Source organism: Carassius gibelio, chromosome B23 (assembly GCF_023724105.1).
Source record: "Carassius gibelio isolate Cgi1373 ecotype wild population from Czech Republic chromosome B23, carGib1.2-hapl.c, whole genome shotgun sequence".
NCBI lineage: Eukaryota > Metazoa > Chordata > Actinopteri > Cypriniformes > Cyprinidae > Carassius > Carassius gibelio.
In genome coordinates this window covers 24058413-24076402 of record NC_068418.1, presented here as the reverse complement: position 1 = coordinate 24076402, position 17990 = coordinate 24058413, and the positions used below count along the sequence as shown (strand labels likewise).

General features: G+C 33.7%; 1 protein-coding gene across 1 annotated transcript; it reads left to right on the top strand.

Moving 5' to 3' along the window:
- Nucleotides 1–6118: 6118 nt before the first annotated feature.
- On the top strand, nt 6119–16834 carry LOC128011263 (cerebellin-4-like). Its single transcript, XM_052593461.1, has 3 exons — nt 6119–6853; nt 13827–13943; nt 15007–16834. Exons 1-3 carry the CDS (start codon nt 6560–6562, stop codon nt 15202–15204), a joined length of 609 nt encoding a protein of 202 aa, XP_052449421.1. The 5' UTR covers nt 6119–6559; the 3' UTR covers nt 15205–16834.
- Nucleotides 16835–17990: the final 1156 nt, after the last annotated feature.

Genomic DNA, 17990 nt, shown 5'->3' with positions numbered 1-17990 from the left:
TCTTCTGGTATCTAAAAGCATGTTGTGCTTTAGTGTCTTTTTTTGTTACATTTTGTACTCAAAGCCTGTGAACATGTTTGGTTTTATATTAGAAAAATCCGGGGGATTACGACTCTTGCCTTAAATGACTTCACCTGCAGCGCACAGAGCTTTTACACTGGCATTACTTTACATCTTACATCTTTTACCTTATACATTGTTCTAGTTTGTGAAAGAGTAGGCATTCAAACCTGGCGTCGAGCTGAATGCTTTCCTTTATAGCTGGACTGATCTGTTAAATCAAGGTCTAGTGGTCATTATTTCCACACGAATCTATGACATCTCTGCTGCAGTGATGGAGCTGTTGAATCACTCTTTCAGATAATGAGACCGTGTTTTTATGTGTTGATGTTGTAGGTGGGAGAATTTAGGAAGCTGTGGGATTTAAAATAATGTTTTCAAATGCAGGTTTCACTGTTTTTATTGCTCATATTTAAAAAGACCCCTAACCTTACATATTAAACGCAGGCATGTAACGTATCCCTCACAGTTTGGAAATATATACTGTATTTATGTGTGCATCAATAGTATTTTTGCATAAAATGCATGCAAATTCTATAAATAATAATACAAATTAATATGCATGAAATAATAAAAGAATATTATTTTAATATAAATAATTTACATAAAAATATAAATAAATGTATACATTATATAAATGATAAACTGAAGGAATGAGAACGTAGTATTTTAATATTGTTTGAATGGTTAGCTTTAAAAAAAACACACACACACATTACAGTTAAAAAGTTTGGGGTCTCTGGATATTTAATTTAATTGTATTTTTTTTTTTTTTTTAATCTATTTTATTGTTTTGTTTGTATGTATGGAGGGGGTCACCATGGACAGATAGTTAATTTATTTTAATGAATTTGATTATATTTTGATTCATTCTCAAAACTACTTATCCAGACACTTATCCACACAAATAATGTATTACAGTTTCCACCAAAAATATTAAGCAGCAGAACTGTAAACATGAATAATCAGAAATGTATCTTGAACATCAAATCATCATATTAGACTGATTTCTGAAGTATCATGTGACACTGAAGACTGGAGAAATGATGCTGCAAATTCAGCTGCGCATCATGATTAACCATTTAAATATATTCAAATAGAAAACAATTATTTTTAAATTGTAATAATTTTCCACAGTTTTACAGATTTTCCACATGAATGCACCCTTTATGAGCAGAACAGACACATCTTGAAGTGACTTTTGAACAGTGTGTGTGTATATATGCCAGTAAGGGTCATATATATATAAATAATTTTTCCTTCGTGAAAATACATTTTTGAATGACTTTGTTTCATTTCAAAATGTCTAATGCGATAACTTAACTTCTCAGATTTGTTTGGGTTTTTCTTCATCAGTGCATGAAACAGAAACGGTAAATGCAGCAGTGCATGCTCTGCCCTCTTGACCATGGCTGCGCAGAAGCGTTTAGACTGGTGAAGAAAAATCACTCCAGCCAAAGTGCTCGGCCGTGACCCCATCAAATGGACTTCAGATTAAACTATTTCTCTTGGCCTCCTTTGTGGAGCGCCTGCCACGGGTGAAAGCAGCAAGCTGCCAATCTCTTGTCAGCCGGCACAGCCAGGCAAGATTGGGAACAAAAAGTGGCTTTTCCCCTCAGATGTATTTGGGTCACCTCATCAGAGGTGGGTTAACAGGTGGCCACAGCTCATACAGTACAACAGTGTGCAGGGAACAATGTGAGAGTAATCATTATTAGTAGCTGTCACAGAGCTGGTGCCACCTCAGACCTTTTATTCTAGGAAAAAAATAAAATTGTTTGGCTCCTGTACCAAAATAGTGAGTATTTGATTTATAGGCTAAACCGGAGAAAATGAAACTTTGTAAAAAAATAAAAATAAAAGGTAAGCATTTAATTGTTGAAGTCTTGCCATCGGAATGAAAGACTATTAAGAAAGACTATAATATCATATTAATAAATGGCCCTGTGATTAAAACTTGTACTTGTTTGTGTATAGGGAAAAAATAGATGTGTTAAAGTAAATGAGACAATTCTAATAAAAATACACTATTTATATATATATATATATATATATATATATATATATATATATATATATATATATATATATATATATTATATGGTCCATATATTTTTATGGTTCTTTAAAATAATTTTCTAAATACTTTTGAACATTTCTGGATTTTTTCATAATTTTATTCATTTTCATCATGTTCATTAGATTAGAAATCTGTTCTTATAATAGATGCATTCTACAATTGATTCTGTTTTCTATTAAAAAATAAATACATTTATAAACTTTAGGTAGTTTAGATTCAACAATGGATGGATGGATGGATAGATAGATGGATAGATAGATAGATAGATAGATAGATAGATAGATAGATAGATAGATAGATAGATAGATAGATAGATAGATAGACAGACAGACAGATAGGTATTTGTTATAAATAAATAATAATCTAAAGTCATTGGCTGTATAAGTGCAGTCTGGGGAGCAAGGGAGGGATTTTGATTTGAATTCTGCGGTCTTTCTCTCTAGACTGAAGGATTAGGTAGCCCTAGAGAAGGCTGTTTGTTTGAACTTCTGGAAAAGTGCAGGGCTTTGTTTGATGGATTTTAATGTCATTTGCGTTCTAAGTCAATGTCAGCTTTGGGGAGCTGTTCACCCGAAGGCCTTCACATCCAAACGCTGCAGGCCCAGAGTTACTTTGTGCCTTGTGCAAGGACACACACACACAGCACATAAACACAGAGATCTCCACAGCGCTCTGCTGATTGCTCCACAGCCCATTGAATCGGTCCAGTGAGGCGCTCTATCTCTCTCTTGTGGGGTCGTGTGAAGCAGCCCTTCTTCCACGCTCGCGTGGTGTTTACCTGGCTGAGCAGACAGCTAGCGTGTAGGTCACAGGAGGTGGATTCATTTGCAGCGCTTCAAGTTCAGCTCATTTATCTTACTCTCATCCAGCTCTCTCTCTCTCCCCGGCCGCTGTCCAGCAAAAATCCAATACTCTTAATCAAATATTAACTCCTTATGTCATCATTTGTGTTCGAGCCTTACAGGATGGTACGAAAGTAACTCATTCACGAAACTTCAGAAGTTTCAAAAAGAGTTGGAGATGGGGATATGTGTGTGTGTGTGTGTGTGTGTGTGTGTGTGTGTGTGTGTGTGTGTGTGTGCTCTTGTTTTTGTGTCATATCAGGACACAACTCTGTATAATGACATGGCTATGACACAGGTATTACAAGGAGAGGGTGACTTATGAGGACAAAACTTATAAATCATACAGAAAGAGTTTTTTTGAGAAAGTAAAACTGCACAAAGTTTCCTTTGAGGGTTAGGGTTAGATATATTTTAAATTATGAATATTATATAAAAGGGAATTTGAGACTATTTTTATATGCACATTTTTTGCCAGAATCATCTTTGCTTTTCACATTTTACTTTTTTTTTTTAATGTGTTCAGGGCTTTTTGTGAGCAAAAAGATCTTAATATCATAATGGTTCAATATCTTTAAGCAAAATATTTGGGATATTTGGGAGGTTTTTGAGTACTAATAAAAAATAAAAATAAAAAGTATCAAATAACTTAATAATATCACTTAATGTGTGGTCTATTTTTGAAAACGCATCGCAGTCGGAAAACCTCCTCATCACTAATGAAATTACCAGCGAGATGTGGGTTACAATCTCAATCTCATTAAGATTTTAGTTAAGAGATGAATATTATCGAATACTCAAGTGTCTTTTTTTTTTTTTTTGTGAATGACTTTGATCTAATCATGTGAAACATTTATGAATTTTTAAATATGCATGGCCACGTCAGATGCTGTGTTTTTCTAACCAAGAGAAGCTCCATCCACACGTTATCTATAGTGGAGCACCCAATGAGATTTACTGAAGTGCTGTTGTTAAAGGCATGGCTCACCCCAAAATTATCATTTTCAGAAAATGTATTCACAGTGAGGCCATTCAAGACTGGAGTTTGTTTCTTAATGGGAACAGATTTGAAGAAATGTAGCATTTAATCACTTGCTCACCAATGGATCATCTGCAGTGAATGGGTGCCGTCAGAAAGAGAGTCCAAACTGCTGATGGACTGCAGAGGTGTGGATTACCTGTGTATTACTGTGATGTTTTTATCAGCTGTTTGGTCTTTCATTCTGACGGCACCCATTCACTGCAGAGGATCCATTGGTGAACAAGTGATGTAATGCTGCATTTCTACAAATCTGTTCTGTTGAAGAAACAATTTTCATTTTTGGTTGAACTATTCCTTTCACGCAATACAATTATGAGATTACAGTCAATATTCCCTTCTCTTTAGAAGACTACAGTGGGAATATGACGGTGGTGAGAGGAAAATAAAAAAAACATTATGATGGTAAACAACCATAACAGCTCACATTTATTCATTAATTTCCCGAGTAACTCAGTATGTTCCCAGGTGAGTTAAATGTTAATTTGTGCTTGCAAATATTTCATCCCTAATTTGTTCCATAAATGAAAAGCCTTGCATTGCTCCAGAGAGCTTGAAATCAGCGAATTGAGGTGAGTACAAAGTGCACTGTGCATTTTTCATTGACTTCTGAATCTGAACTTCATTCCTGGATCTTCTTGCTAAAGTTATTCTTGCAGTGGGTTGATTGCATGACCCTGCATTTGAGTCCTGATGAAAGCAATTCATTTATAAACTTACATAATCACAGTCTCCACACACACACACACACACTCACACAAACTACAGTGACAGAATTGGATTGCTTAATAGTCCATAGAGCAAATAACATTCATGACTCCAACTTGAGATGCATAAAGCAGCACCAAACGCATAAAGCCAAATATTGAAACGCTTCACAGCTCCATTATATTGCACATGAATTGCTTGTCCCTCATATAACTTCACTCAGTAATTTTTTTCATTTATTTATTTATTTTTGAAGCCAAATTCTCTTGAGACCAGGCAGTTTCAGTTTTGTCCAATGAAGTGGGCGCTTTTTTTAGTTTGATTGTTTAATGGATACCAAACACTGCCTTTAAGCCCATTTGTGTCAACTGGACATATGTGTATATATTATAAATATATTATATAAAATAAATTATATTTTATAATAAATATATAAAATATATTTTTAGGCATTGTTATGCATGTTTTTGGGGTCTGTCCAATATTACAGTATGAATAAATAAATATTAATTATACAATTTGGCAATATATTCATACAGATATTATTAATAAGTGTGTATATACGATTATGATATATGACTATATATATATATATATATATATATATATATATATATATATATATATAAAGGTGTCCCTGTTACAGTGTAATTATACATTTAAGTACTGACTGAGTAATATTATTTAATAACATGTACTTACTAAATGGTTAGGGTTAGAATTAGGGTTTGGCTTAGGGTTACTTGCATGTAATTGTGCATAATTATTTGTTGTTATAATAGTACATGTAACATAACAAGGACACCTTAAAATAAACTGTTACCAATATTGTAAAAAAAAATATGAATTACATTCAATAATTATATTAATCAGTCATGAATTATAGTGAGTGAATGTGATATATAAAACTTAATATAATACATAATACTAAATATTACATAATAATTATTATTAATAATAATAATAAATAAAGTATTTTTTCAGGGTGTATATTGAGAAAATTATATATATATATATATATATATATATATATATATATATATATATATATATATATATATATATATATATATATATACACACACACAGTTTGACAATATATCAATTTTGTTAATGTTACAAATAATATTAATATTATCACGAATAATGTTTGCATGTATGATACATAAAATATTTGTATTAATTGTAATAATAATAATAATAATAATAATTATTATTATTATTAATAAAAAACTGTAAATATCTTTCTGTTTGATGGGTCTCAGGTGTATATATATATATGAATCGTCTGACGTTACGCAGCATATCGGGTGTCACAGTGAGTTCATAGAGTCGGGCGTCATTAAGGGTGTGCGCGCGCTCACAGAAGTGTCTTTTGGTCGAGAGAGAGTGAAACATCCACAGATATGCGAAGAGGGTCATTATAGGGGTTTTTGTTTAGTTTCCGTGCTTCGTTTAATGACGCAAAAGTAATATAGACAAGAAGTGTCTGTTGCGCATGTATTGCGGATAATGATCTCAGTGCGCACTGAGTGGATTTTTACGCGGAGTCGCCAGGAACCTACGGAAAACTGCCGCTCTCCAAAACTCGCCTGACCGAACCTCCGGAGTTGAAAACTGTAGGAATCACACGGAAAGAATTCAAACAATCAAAAAAATGACTATCGACATAAGCTTGGTGCATCCACCTACGCGCGTTTGGTGATTTGTAAATCAGCAGCTGGTGTCTGGACGGATGTTTGGCGTAAACAAGCACAAACACGGAGCAGACGCGAAGTGACGGGACACAGAGATCCGTTCGGATTTGGGCTACACTGGAGATCGTTCATCATGGTGTCCGTAACGCGCTTCAGTAAGGCGTGTGTCGACTGCGTGGCTCTGTTGTTCTGCCTGGCCGTCATGTGTGAGCTGGTTTCGGCTCAGAATGACACGGAACCCATCGTCCTGGAGGGCAAGTGTCTGGTGGTTTGTGACTCGAACCCCGCCGACTGGAAGAGCTCGTCCTCGCCTCTGGGCATCTCCGTGCGCGCCGCCAACTCCAAAGTGGCTTTCTCCGCGGTCAGGAGCAACAACCACGAGCCCTCGGAGATGAGCAATAAAACGAGAATCATATATTTTGACCAGGTAAGTCTGAATTCGATGGTTTTACACATGCTATGCTGAAACAATTTTGTGTATTTATTTATTTTATTTGTACAGACTTTGACTTTTCAGACCGTCTAACTTGGGGAAGCTCGTGCTTTAGACTAATAATTTTGGATATGTTATTTTTTTTTTATTCAGTTTATGTATATTTCAGTTTTATCTTTAAAAAAAAAGACCTCTTGACAGCTTAACTTCATAGTGACGTATGTTCTGGCATTATCCAGGGGTAAGTTGTCACATTATCATTAAACAGCCTGTCAGACAATTGTGAATGAATAAATAAAATCGAATAAAGTATAACATAAAGAGATATCAAATTATTAATTTGGTCAATACCTAAATATTGTATGTATAAAATTACAAAATACACGTGTGACAACTTGCCCCTTCCTTTTGTAATTCAATGAATTTGTTTAATATCTGTAACACTGATGGTGTTTTTAAAGCTCATTTTACCTTCACATATTTTGGATCTAATTAAATGAAACCAGTATTATGGAATATTAAAATACAACAGGCATAAAGCACTAAATAATTAAATAAACTGGTCATCATTACAGCAGGTCACAATGAATATGCATTAGTTAATTATGTTCTAAATTAGATTACTGTGATAACTGCATTAGGTCAAGAGGTCAGGTATTATTTTGAATTTAATATGGACATTAGCATGGATAATTTGAAAAAAAAAAATCAGCTGGGATGAATTAAAAATACATTATTTGGATGAGAGTTCAGTTTTAAAAATTCAGGATAAATTTTGTGAACATATTTGTACATGGGAAAGATTGTTTCATAACTTTGATTAGATTTACAGCTGCTCTCCTGTACAAAAAAAGTCAAATCGTTCCTAAATAATAAATTGCAACTGTGTGTTTGAGCCTGCCAGCACATAAACGCAGGGTTTCCATTACAGCAGATACACAGGCATGAAATACCACTGTCATAGGTCATTAGTGACGAGTCAAACTGTCAGGCCTGTAAAGGGCAGAGATTTGTTCTTATTCTATTGCTTATTTTTAGCTGTGTTTGTGATGAAAGTGTTGTGTGCTGCCCTCATGCATTCACACGCATTGCTTAATTTCAGCCTTTAGCTTTATGACTGAAAAATGTTAATTGGAAACATCATGCATGTGCTGAATTCACGGCATAATGCTTTTCAAATCGCTGCCATTCCTTTTGATATGAACTTTAAAGCATTATAAAAGCATATAAAAAAAGTGAATTTTTTATTCTCTGTGTGTTTTGGTGCACCTGATTTCATTCAGTTCGCATGCTTGGTCAAAGACGGGGTAGAATTAATGAAGGAACGTCATTATGCAGGGTCAGATCAAAAACTATTTTATTACCAATATCCTTGAAATAAATGAAAATGATGCTGGAGTTGAGGTCAATGTGTATTTGTTTCTCATGATTCAATTATTTCCCAGAAGGTAAAGGAGGAATGTTTTAGACATGAAGATTACTTAAGCTTCCCTATATCATTTATTTCTCAGTGTTTACTCACCCTCCTATTGTTTCAAACCTGTCTGATGTAGAAGAAAAAAATGTAGATGTAAATCCTACAAAGGATATAGCACCATAAAAGTGGTTTATTATAACTAAAGCATTTCCTTTGTCATATGATTTATTTTTGTGTGGAACAGATTGAAATCCACTTTAATATTCACTGAAAGTATGAAAAGTTCATTATTAACACTGTCCATTGTGAGCGAATCAGATTTTTTTTGTGAATCAGTTAATATAGAGAAATCTAAATGATTCGTTCGTGTTTTAGAATGAATTCTAAAATTCGACTCACCGACTCAGTGATTCATTCACGTTGGTTATGGAAAATATCGTCAGTGAATACAACATCAGTTTTGACTTGTTCCTCACATAAAGCTATTGTATGGTGCTTTTGCAAGATTTTTGATGCTTGAAAGCTCAATTCTCATTTAATCGGAAAACATACCAACTACACTGTAAATATGAATTTTTGAGATTGTTAATAAGATTGTTAGAGCGTGTTTTACAATAAGTTTCTTCTACTTCAAAAGTTCATGCATAATTCATCTATTTATTCATAATTGTTTGTGACATTTACTAGTAATTTCACGGGTGAGTCGTTCATGTATCAGACTTATCTGACTCTTAGATTCAACTCACAGACTCAATGATTCGTTCACACTGATCACGGGAAACATTATCAGACTTAACTGTTTAAATAAATAAGACTTAAATTGTGAACCGTTCCCTAACAGAAACCTTTATGCCTATAAAAGGTATGAAATATAATGCATGACTATGTTTATGTTACTGTTTTGGTGCTTTTGCATCCTTTCTGATTCTTGAAAGCTCAAGCTCAATCAAATCAATACGATTATTAGAGTATTACAAGAAAATAATGTTACAGCTTTTCTTCTTCAAAATTTCACTTTTAATTGGATGTCACCTGCCTCACACAAAGCTACCATCCAGCTATATCCAGTCCCCTACAAAAGATTCAAAATATGACTATTTTTATGATGCTTTTGCATCCTTGTTGCCATTGAAAGCCTCAGTCCCAATTTATTGTGATGGAAAAAGAAACCAACTGCAATGTAAAAAAAAAAAAGAATACAATAAAATAGTGGAGAATAGCTGAGTAAAAAATTGTTTGTACACCTTTTTTTCCAGTGTACAGAATTCAACATTTTTATTTTCCACAGAAGAAGGAAAGTCACATGGGTCTGGAGCAAAACAAGGGAGAGTAAATGAATTAGCATCTAAGGATGATCTATTTCTTTAATTCCCAGAGATTTCGACAGATGGGTTAGGATAAAATTGTTTCTTTTTGCTGAGATGCACAGGAAGCTGTGTTCATTTTGCCCTTGAGGAGCCATTATTCTCCTCTCATTGCTTTGGCTGCAGGAAAATGAAAAAAATACAAGGTAAAAAAAAAAAAAAAAAAAAGGTGCAGGACTGACCAGCTGCCCTCAGCCGCTGAGCTCCAGCACCTTGACACACATAACACCGTCCAGTCACCTGTCCTGGCACGTCTCTGGCTCGTGGGACACCGCTGAGAGAGAAAGAGAGAGAAATCTGCCCTTGTGAATGGTATACCAAGAGCTTTGTGAACCAACAAAAGAGCTGGGTGTTTGGGATGCTGAGTAATCCTAGTGCAATATCACAGCTAGTTTTATGCGCAAAGCCTTTGTTGCCTTCATATAGAGTCAGTGCATCACTGCCGCGCCGCTCTATAAATATTCATGCATCACATACAGTGGGGTCCCAAAATCTGAGAGGGAAAGCATTTATTTAATTTAATACAAGAAAAGTGTAACAGTTAAATCTTTTAAAATGTAGTTCAAATGTAGTGTCTTAGAATTTGCTTTGCCTGATGAGAAGCAAACCTGATGATTGTGTTTTCCAGCATGATCTTGTTCTTCAGTGCAAAGGTCTGTACACTTCAAAAAACGATTTTCAACTTTTCTAGTTTTCTTGTACAAATATATAGTAATTCTAAAATGAAGACAAAAATAAATAAATAAAAATGAAGAATTGCTCAAAATTAAGTGACTACACTTAACAAGAAAAATAATCTCCAAGTGGGGTAAAAATGTTATCTGAATTTTTTATCTTTAATCTGATCCTAAAGGCAGATATTTTTTGTTGTTGTTTTTTTTAAGCATAAATTTACTTCATTTTGCAGAATTATTTAGAAAACTTGACTGAATATCGTACGTAATTTTGCTTCTCAAATAAATGTACTTTGATTCATCCCTCTGGTGCTGTTAAAGTAGTGGTCAAAAATGACAGATTATAGTATATTTACTAAATTAGCATATACCTGAAAATGAAGCTTAAAATTGAATTTATGTTTCACCAGATTGCCCTTCATCCAAGCCCTGATTACCCGCGCTCATAACATTAGCACAGAATCAGAATCAATCACCAAAAGAATCACTTTGGTTCAGAGACATGCTGTGAGTCAGTTGGCTTCACGCTCAATCGCGCATTCGCAGTATAATCAGCTCCTCGGTTTTAGAATCGGACGTGTCCGAAAGAAATGGTTTTTGTCTCGTGTTCATGTTCTGTTTACTAAAACTCAATTTGTGAATGTGTCATCATTACTGATTCTGTTCTAATGTTATGAGCGCGGGTAAACCGAGGGCTTGAATGAAGGGCAATCTGGCGAAAACGTAAGTTCATTTAATAAAAAATACATTGCAATGGATTATGTATAGTAAGTGGATCATGGTTTCTGCGCTGATGACACCTAATTTATTTACTTTATATATTTAAGACTTAAATCCTTGTATGCACATCATTTCTGTTACTGTATTTGGGTATTGTTGCAAAACTCAAATGTAAACTTTTCATGATTATGAGGTTTTTAACTGACTAAAGTTATGATTACTGACTTATATATATATATATATTGATAGACATGACGGCATTACGTCATCGCCAATGATGTCATTACGTCAAGCGTAAAAGAACTGCTGAACCGTTTTTTTCAACCGGTTCATTGAATCGAACCGTCCGAAAGAACCGGTTCGCGAAAAATAATCGAATCGCTACAGCGCCACACTGGTCAAACTGCATTATTGCAGGCTGTCACATTAGGTAGATACGACATCAAACCACTACTCAAGAACATTTGCAGACAATTTGTTTTATTGTCGACATTATTGATAATGTCGACTAACTGTTTCAGCCCTAGTGTATATATATATATATATATATATACTAAAGTCAATACGTTACAGAGAATAATGCACTTGTGCATCTCTCAAATGCTCAAAATCATCTATTAATGGTGCAATAAACCTATTACACAATACTACAATGCAAAATAAAAGCACTCCAAAACAGAAACTCAAAGGGAAATTAAAGACTTTGACTTAACACAAGGAAAACTTTTGATTTCCTTATCTGACTGGTACTTCTTGCTCTGACTGGCGCCATTATGTGGCATATACGCATATATGCAGCATAAATATTGTCATATACTGTCATATATATATATATCCTCATAGGTTCTTTCCATGTAGCAACAAATATGAATTCTCCCTGTTTGAGTTCTTCTTCAGTTTTAATAAAGCAAAGATCAAAAGAGAGAGCACAATGTACAAATGTACCTTTGTGTGCTCAGAGGGTCAATATACGAACTCTGTCTACTCCTCTTTCTGTCTACAAGGTGAAAACAATAAATACACTTTCTTTTTGATGTTTACTTCAATCAGTTTTTCGACATAACCTGAAATTTCATCAGTTTTGAGAAACCTGTGTTTTAAGCCTGTTGCAGGACGTTTGGCTCTAATAACATTTGATTTAAGGTCAGCTGTCCTGCATTTTTGCCAGAGTGTAAAGAGTTTTATTGTTGCACCGTTTAAAATAATAGAGAGAGAAAAAATCATTTGTTTTTATTATAGTTTTGTAGGTGACATGTTATTTAAATCATTCCCAAATCTTTAAGACTTAAATCCTTGTATTCACATCATTGCTGTTACTGTATTTGGGTGCATTGTTGCAAAACTTTTCATGATTATGAGGTTTTTAACTGACTTAAGTTATGAAACCAAGGTCCCAGAGTCTGGAGGAAGGCTGGAGAAGCTCATAGCCCAAATTGCTTGAAGTCCAGTGTTAAGTTTCCACAGTCTGTGATGATTTGTGGTGCAATGACATCTGCTGGTGTTGGTCCATTGTGTTTTTTGCAAACCAAAGTCACTGCACTCATTTACTAAGACATTTTGGAGCGCTTCCTGCTTCCTTCTGCTGACCAGCTTTTTGAAGATGCTGATTTCATTTTCCAGAAGGAGTTTGCACCTGCCCAAACTGCCAAAAGCACCAAAAGTTGGTTAAATGACCATGTTGTTTGTGTGCTTGACTGGTCAGCAGACTAACCAGACCTGAACCCCAGAGAGAATCTATGGCTATTGTCAAGAGGAAGATGAGAAACAAGAGACCAAACAATGCAGAAGAGCTGAAGACCACTGTCACAGAAACCTGGGCTTCCAGACCACCTCAGCAGTGCCACAAACTGATCTTCTCCATGCCACGACGAATTGAGGAAGCAATTAAAGCAAAAAGAGCCTCTACCAAGTATTGAGTACATGTACAGTAAATTAACATACTTTCCAGAAGGCCAACATTTCACTAAAAACATGTTTTATTAAGTATCTTATGAAGTATTCTGATTTGTTGAGATTTTTGTTAAGTGTGAGCCAAAATCATCACAATTAAAAGAATCAAAGACCTAAACTACTTCAGTATGTGTGCATTTAATTCATTTAATACACGAGTTTCACAATTTGAGTTGAATTACTGAAATAAATGAACTTTTCCACTACATTCTAATTTATTGAGATGCACCTGTAAATTCATTTTTTTAAAGTGTGGTTTTAACCATTTGTTAACAGTGTTGATTTAACCACTGCATGTGCTGAAAATTATTTTTTCTAAGTCCTAGTTTTATATATCTTCAATGTAATGAATCAATACTTTAAATTGATCATAAATGCCTTTACGCTGCCTCTGTTCGTTAAAAAGTCTTCTTCGTGGTGAATATCCTGCTTCAGATATAGTTTCTGTCTTTTGCACGAGTGAAAATCCACCTACTGTATGATTGATTGTCCTGCATTTCCTATAGTTCCTGGTGGCACTGGCACATCACCAGATTAGAGTTGAATGATGGTCAGCATGACCATGAGAATGAGAAATCAGTGTGACGGAGGCCTATAGGAAATCCTGATTGTTGTTTCACTGCTGAGGAGAATTATTGTTGAAAAGTCTAGTTGTAAACATGCGTGCATTCATATTTCACTCCCGCTGTTTTTTTTAATCTTGTATGATTTTTGCAGGTCTTTGTTTGAGATTTTTGCATCACAAGCATACATAGTTCACAGAACTGTAAGTCTGGATAGGATATTTCATTGTCGTCATGTGTTAAATCAGGTCTGATACCTCTGAAAAACCTCTTTTCCAGGTTCTTGTGAACATAGGAAACTATTTCACGCTGGACTCCGTCTTTCTTTGTCCTCGGAAAGGAATCTACAGCTTTAACTTCCACGTAATTAAAGTGTACCAGAGCCAGACTATACAAGTAAGCACTGACTATATCTCTCTCACGCACAAAACAATTGAATCAGCTTCATTTTATATCGTATTTGAGTTTCATAATGAACAGAGTTAGAGAAACAGGATACTGGGAAACGTTTGAAGTCTCTCTCTCTCTCTCTCTCTCTCTCTCTCTCTCTCTCTCTATATATATATATATAGTATTTAAAATGTGTTATTAGTTCAGTACAAACTTCTAATACTCCTGTGCTTTTCAGGAGGAAACTCAAATTTTTATTGATAAACATTATTTCAAAAATACCCTTTCCCCCCATTAATGTATACATAAATTTATTTTGGTTAGTAAATTATAACTGAATTTGTATAAAAATAAAAATACAATAACATGTATTTAACATGTATTTAACATGTGTTTTTAAAAGTTATTAAAAAACAAATCAATTTCCTTATAATTTATCACAAAATTGTTCTGTAATTAGTATTTAAATTATGATAATTCTTGCTTTTATAAAAATCTTATTTTAAGAATATTTTACAGTTAACAGTACATGAATTATCTTGTTAAATGCAGTTTACGCAACAAGGTATTGTAATAATTTTCTTACCTTTAAAAAATTAATTTATCCTTAAAACTATTTTAACAATATAAATAATATAAATATAACAACTTAACATAATAACTTGTATATAATAACTAAATCAAAGATATAACATTGCTGTAAAATATTAGCAATTTTAAATTGCTGTAATTTTTTATGTAACTTTTAAATTACAATCCATGCAGTATTACTGTAAAGCAAAAATGTAATTTATTTAAATTGCTAATGTTTTACAGCGATATTATAACTGACATTTTTATAAATAATCATAAATAACATATTTTGGGGGGAAATATAAAGTGGATTACAATATAAGTTATTATTTAGTATATGTATTGATTATATGCAAGCTTCAAGTAAAATGTCATGAAAAACTGCACTTAAAGATAAAATATTTTTTTTTCTTTCAGAACCATGGCCATGATATGAAATCATAAAATAAGTCCTATCACACTTGAGATCTCAGATTTGATTATCTCTGTTTTCCAGGTGAATTTAATGCTGAATGGAAAGCCAGTGATCTCTGCCTTCGCCGGTGACAAAGACGTCACACGTGAGGCCGCCACCAACGGAGTCCTGCTGCACCTCAACAAAGAAGACAAGGTTTATCTGAAACTGGAGAAGGGCAATCTGGTAGGCGGCTGGCAATACTCCACCTTTTCTGGCTTTCTAGTTTTCCCACTGTAAAGCAAACAGAAAGACCTCCGCCTTTGCTGTCCAGTCATCATCGTGTAACCGGCCCTTCAGCATTAATTGGAGGCTCCCAATGGAAGCATAATTCCAGGCATTCATTCAGCTGTTGTCTTTAAGGAATACTAATAAAAACCACACCAGTGATCCATGAATCTTGAGAGAGGACATCTACTTCAGTGCAATATCACTTTCTGCTGCAAGTCGCTCTTCATAGATCCAGGAGTTCAGCTCATCACGTCAGACTCTTTGTTTGTTTCCTTGTGGATGTTCGTGTTGCTTTTCTTTAGCGTGTGGTTTTTAGTAAAATGATTATTATTATCTGTTAGCAAGGTCATTACCTCTCGGAGAGGAAATGCTCAAAACCGTCTCGCCACGGGAGGGTGCAATATTTCAAAAACCTTGGCACGCAAATTTAAAATAAATAAATACAAATTATTTTTTTTTTTCAGAGAGAATACACCTTTCTATGTAAATTTGTAGACTTGTTAAAGGAATAGTACATGAAAATGAAGATTTGCTGAAAACGTTCTCTCCCTCAGTCCATCCAAGATGTAGATGAGTTTGTTTCTTCATCAGATTTAGAGAAATGTAGCATTACATCACTTGCTCACTCTGCAGTGAATGGGTGCCGTCAAAATGATTGTTATTATGGATTGTGAACTCTTTATGAGCTCTGTTTTCTGCAGAAGCAACGGTTTAAAGTTAAAACGTTTTCATGATATATTTCTTTCTTACAAACACTCAGGATGAGTACATTTTCAGCAATTTTTCATATTAGGGTGAACTATTCATTTAACGTTAAATAGTAAACGTGTTAAATTGATGTTTTAATTTCAAGGCATTTCCATTAGTTTCTATCCATCATGGCAGTAATCCATCAAATGAAAGTGAACAACATTGTAATGGCCATATTTCTCAACCTGCTCCATACTTTCTGCATTTTAAAGCATTGTAAGCTTAGACTGCAGTAGTTTCTTGCTTCCTCCGACCCACAAGACGAAGTTTTGTGCCGTGCAAATCACTCTGGACAGATTTCTTAATTTGACTTGTAAAAAAAAAAAAGGTTATGTTAATGTTTTATTGTTAAAAATGACAATTATCTTAATAGAAAAGAAGTATAAAACATAATTATTGACTTCAATCCTGCAACGTGAATGCAAAAGAATAAAAAGCTCATTTCCACCATTAAGAGGTGTTGAAGGGAATATTTTTGTGATCCGTTCAGGGACTTCATCTTTATTTTCATCCTGTTAATTGTAAGTATGATTCATAGTGACCCTTTTCAACTTCAAAAAGGACAGAAAAGTTTATTTATTCACCAAAATGTGTCCATATCCATATCACAACAGTCACTCTCTATAGTCCAAGCCATTATAACTTTTGCAACCATTAAAAAAGAAAAGAAAAGTGTAATAATAATAAATGGTTTTGTTCAGAATTAAATACTGACTTACTGAACATTATATACGGCATACCAGTGTTTAAATGTAGTTTTATTTATATGTACTAACATAGTATTTCTAAATATTTTGAGTTAGCTATTGTTTTATATACTTTTCTTATTTCTTTTAATTTTCATTTAAGTTTTAAGAATTTAATTATGTGCTTTTGTCATTATAACTTTTTTTTTTTTTTTCGTTTAGTTTTTGCCCTTAAAAGAAAAAAAAAAGAAAAATCCAATTAATTGCCAAGGTAAAATTTCTCATTTTCATTTACATATTTATTTTAGTTTGAGTATTTTTTTTATTTCATATTTATATTTAGCTATATTTTATGTTAGCTTAATTTTTTCAAGTCATAGTTTTAGTTAAAAACAGTAACATTACTGCATACTGCCACTATTTTTTAAAGTAACTATTAAAAAAATACAAAGTAACAAACTTTATCCACAATAATTCATTACATTTATATAGCGCTTTTCTAGGCACTCAAAGCGCTTTACAGTCCTCAGTTAATGTATAACTATAAGACCCCATTATGTTCGCCACATGACCTCATGTAATTTCATATGAGTGATTATTGTGCATCTTGAATTGAACTTTCTGTAAAACTGCCTTAACAGTGTAATGAAATGAAATAATGAATGAATAAAGAGCTGAATATATACAGTATTAACAGCAAACAGGTTTGGTTTGACATGAGGGGTGAGTAAATTTGTGGGTGAACTATTCCTTAAAGTTTTGGTTTAGGTCTAAAAATTATACTTAACGCCACCACACGTTGACACCTAATTTTTTTAAATTCAGAGAATTATTAAGAATTGAATACAATTTATTCAGCTAATGCGTAAAGTGGCTCATTGTTTCAAAGGTGCAATAAAATAAAATAAAAAATTCAGTTGATTTCAAACTGATATTTTAACAGGAGATTAACTTGACATTGAGTCAACTTCTTCAATGCACACACTTCCAAACCTTCAGCAGTGTTCATTAGCTGCGCTCCATCGGTTTCTCTGAAAAGCTTTTCACATTGTGACAGTTCTGCTGCTTATTAGCATCTAATAGATTCTTGCTTATTAATATATTTTTTATTAAACACACAATATTTGATAGATTAAAAAGTCAAGAAAGTGAATGTTCAATCAACCGTGTGGCCATAAAAACAGCCGCTGTTTGAGCTCCAATCAACTTTCAGATTTAGCGATCTTTATGGCACGCCTGGCAAATTGAATACTGTGAGTTGCATGTAGAAAATACTCCTCTCGCTTTGGACTCTGAATGTCAAATGTTGCATATGTTTTTGTAAATATTCAGTTTTCATTCTCACTGCATCACTATTTT

Coding starts and splice junctions, on each gene's coding strand:
- LOC128011263 (XM_052593461.1), top strand. CDS start 6,560: ATGGTGTCCGTAACGCGCTTCAGTAAGGCGTGTGTCGACTGCGTGGCT. Junction 6,854..13,826: donor GAATCATATATTTTGACCAG/GTAAGTCTGAAT, acceptor CCTCTTTTCCAG/GTTCTTGTGAACATAGGAAA. Junction 13,944..15,006: donor ACCAGAGCCAGACTATACAA/GTAAGCACTGAC, acceptor TCTGTTTTCCAG/GTGAATTTAATGCTGAATGG.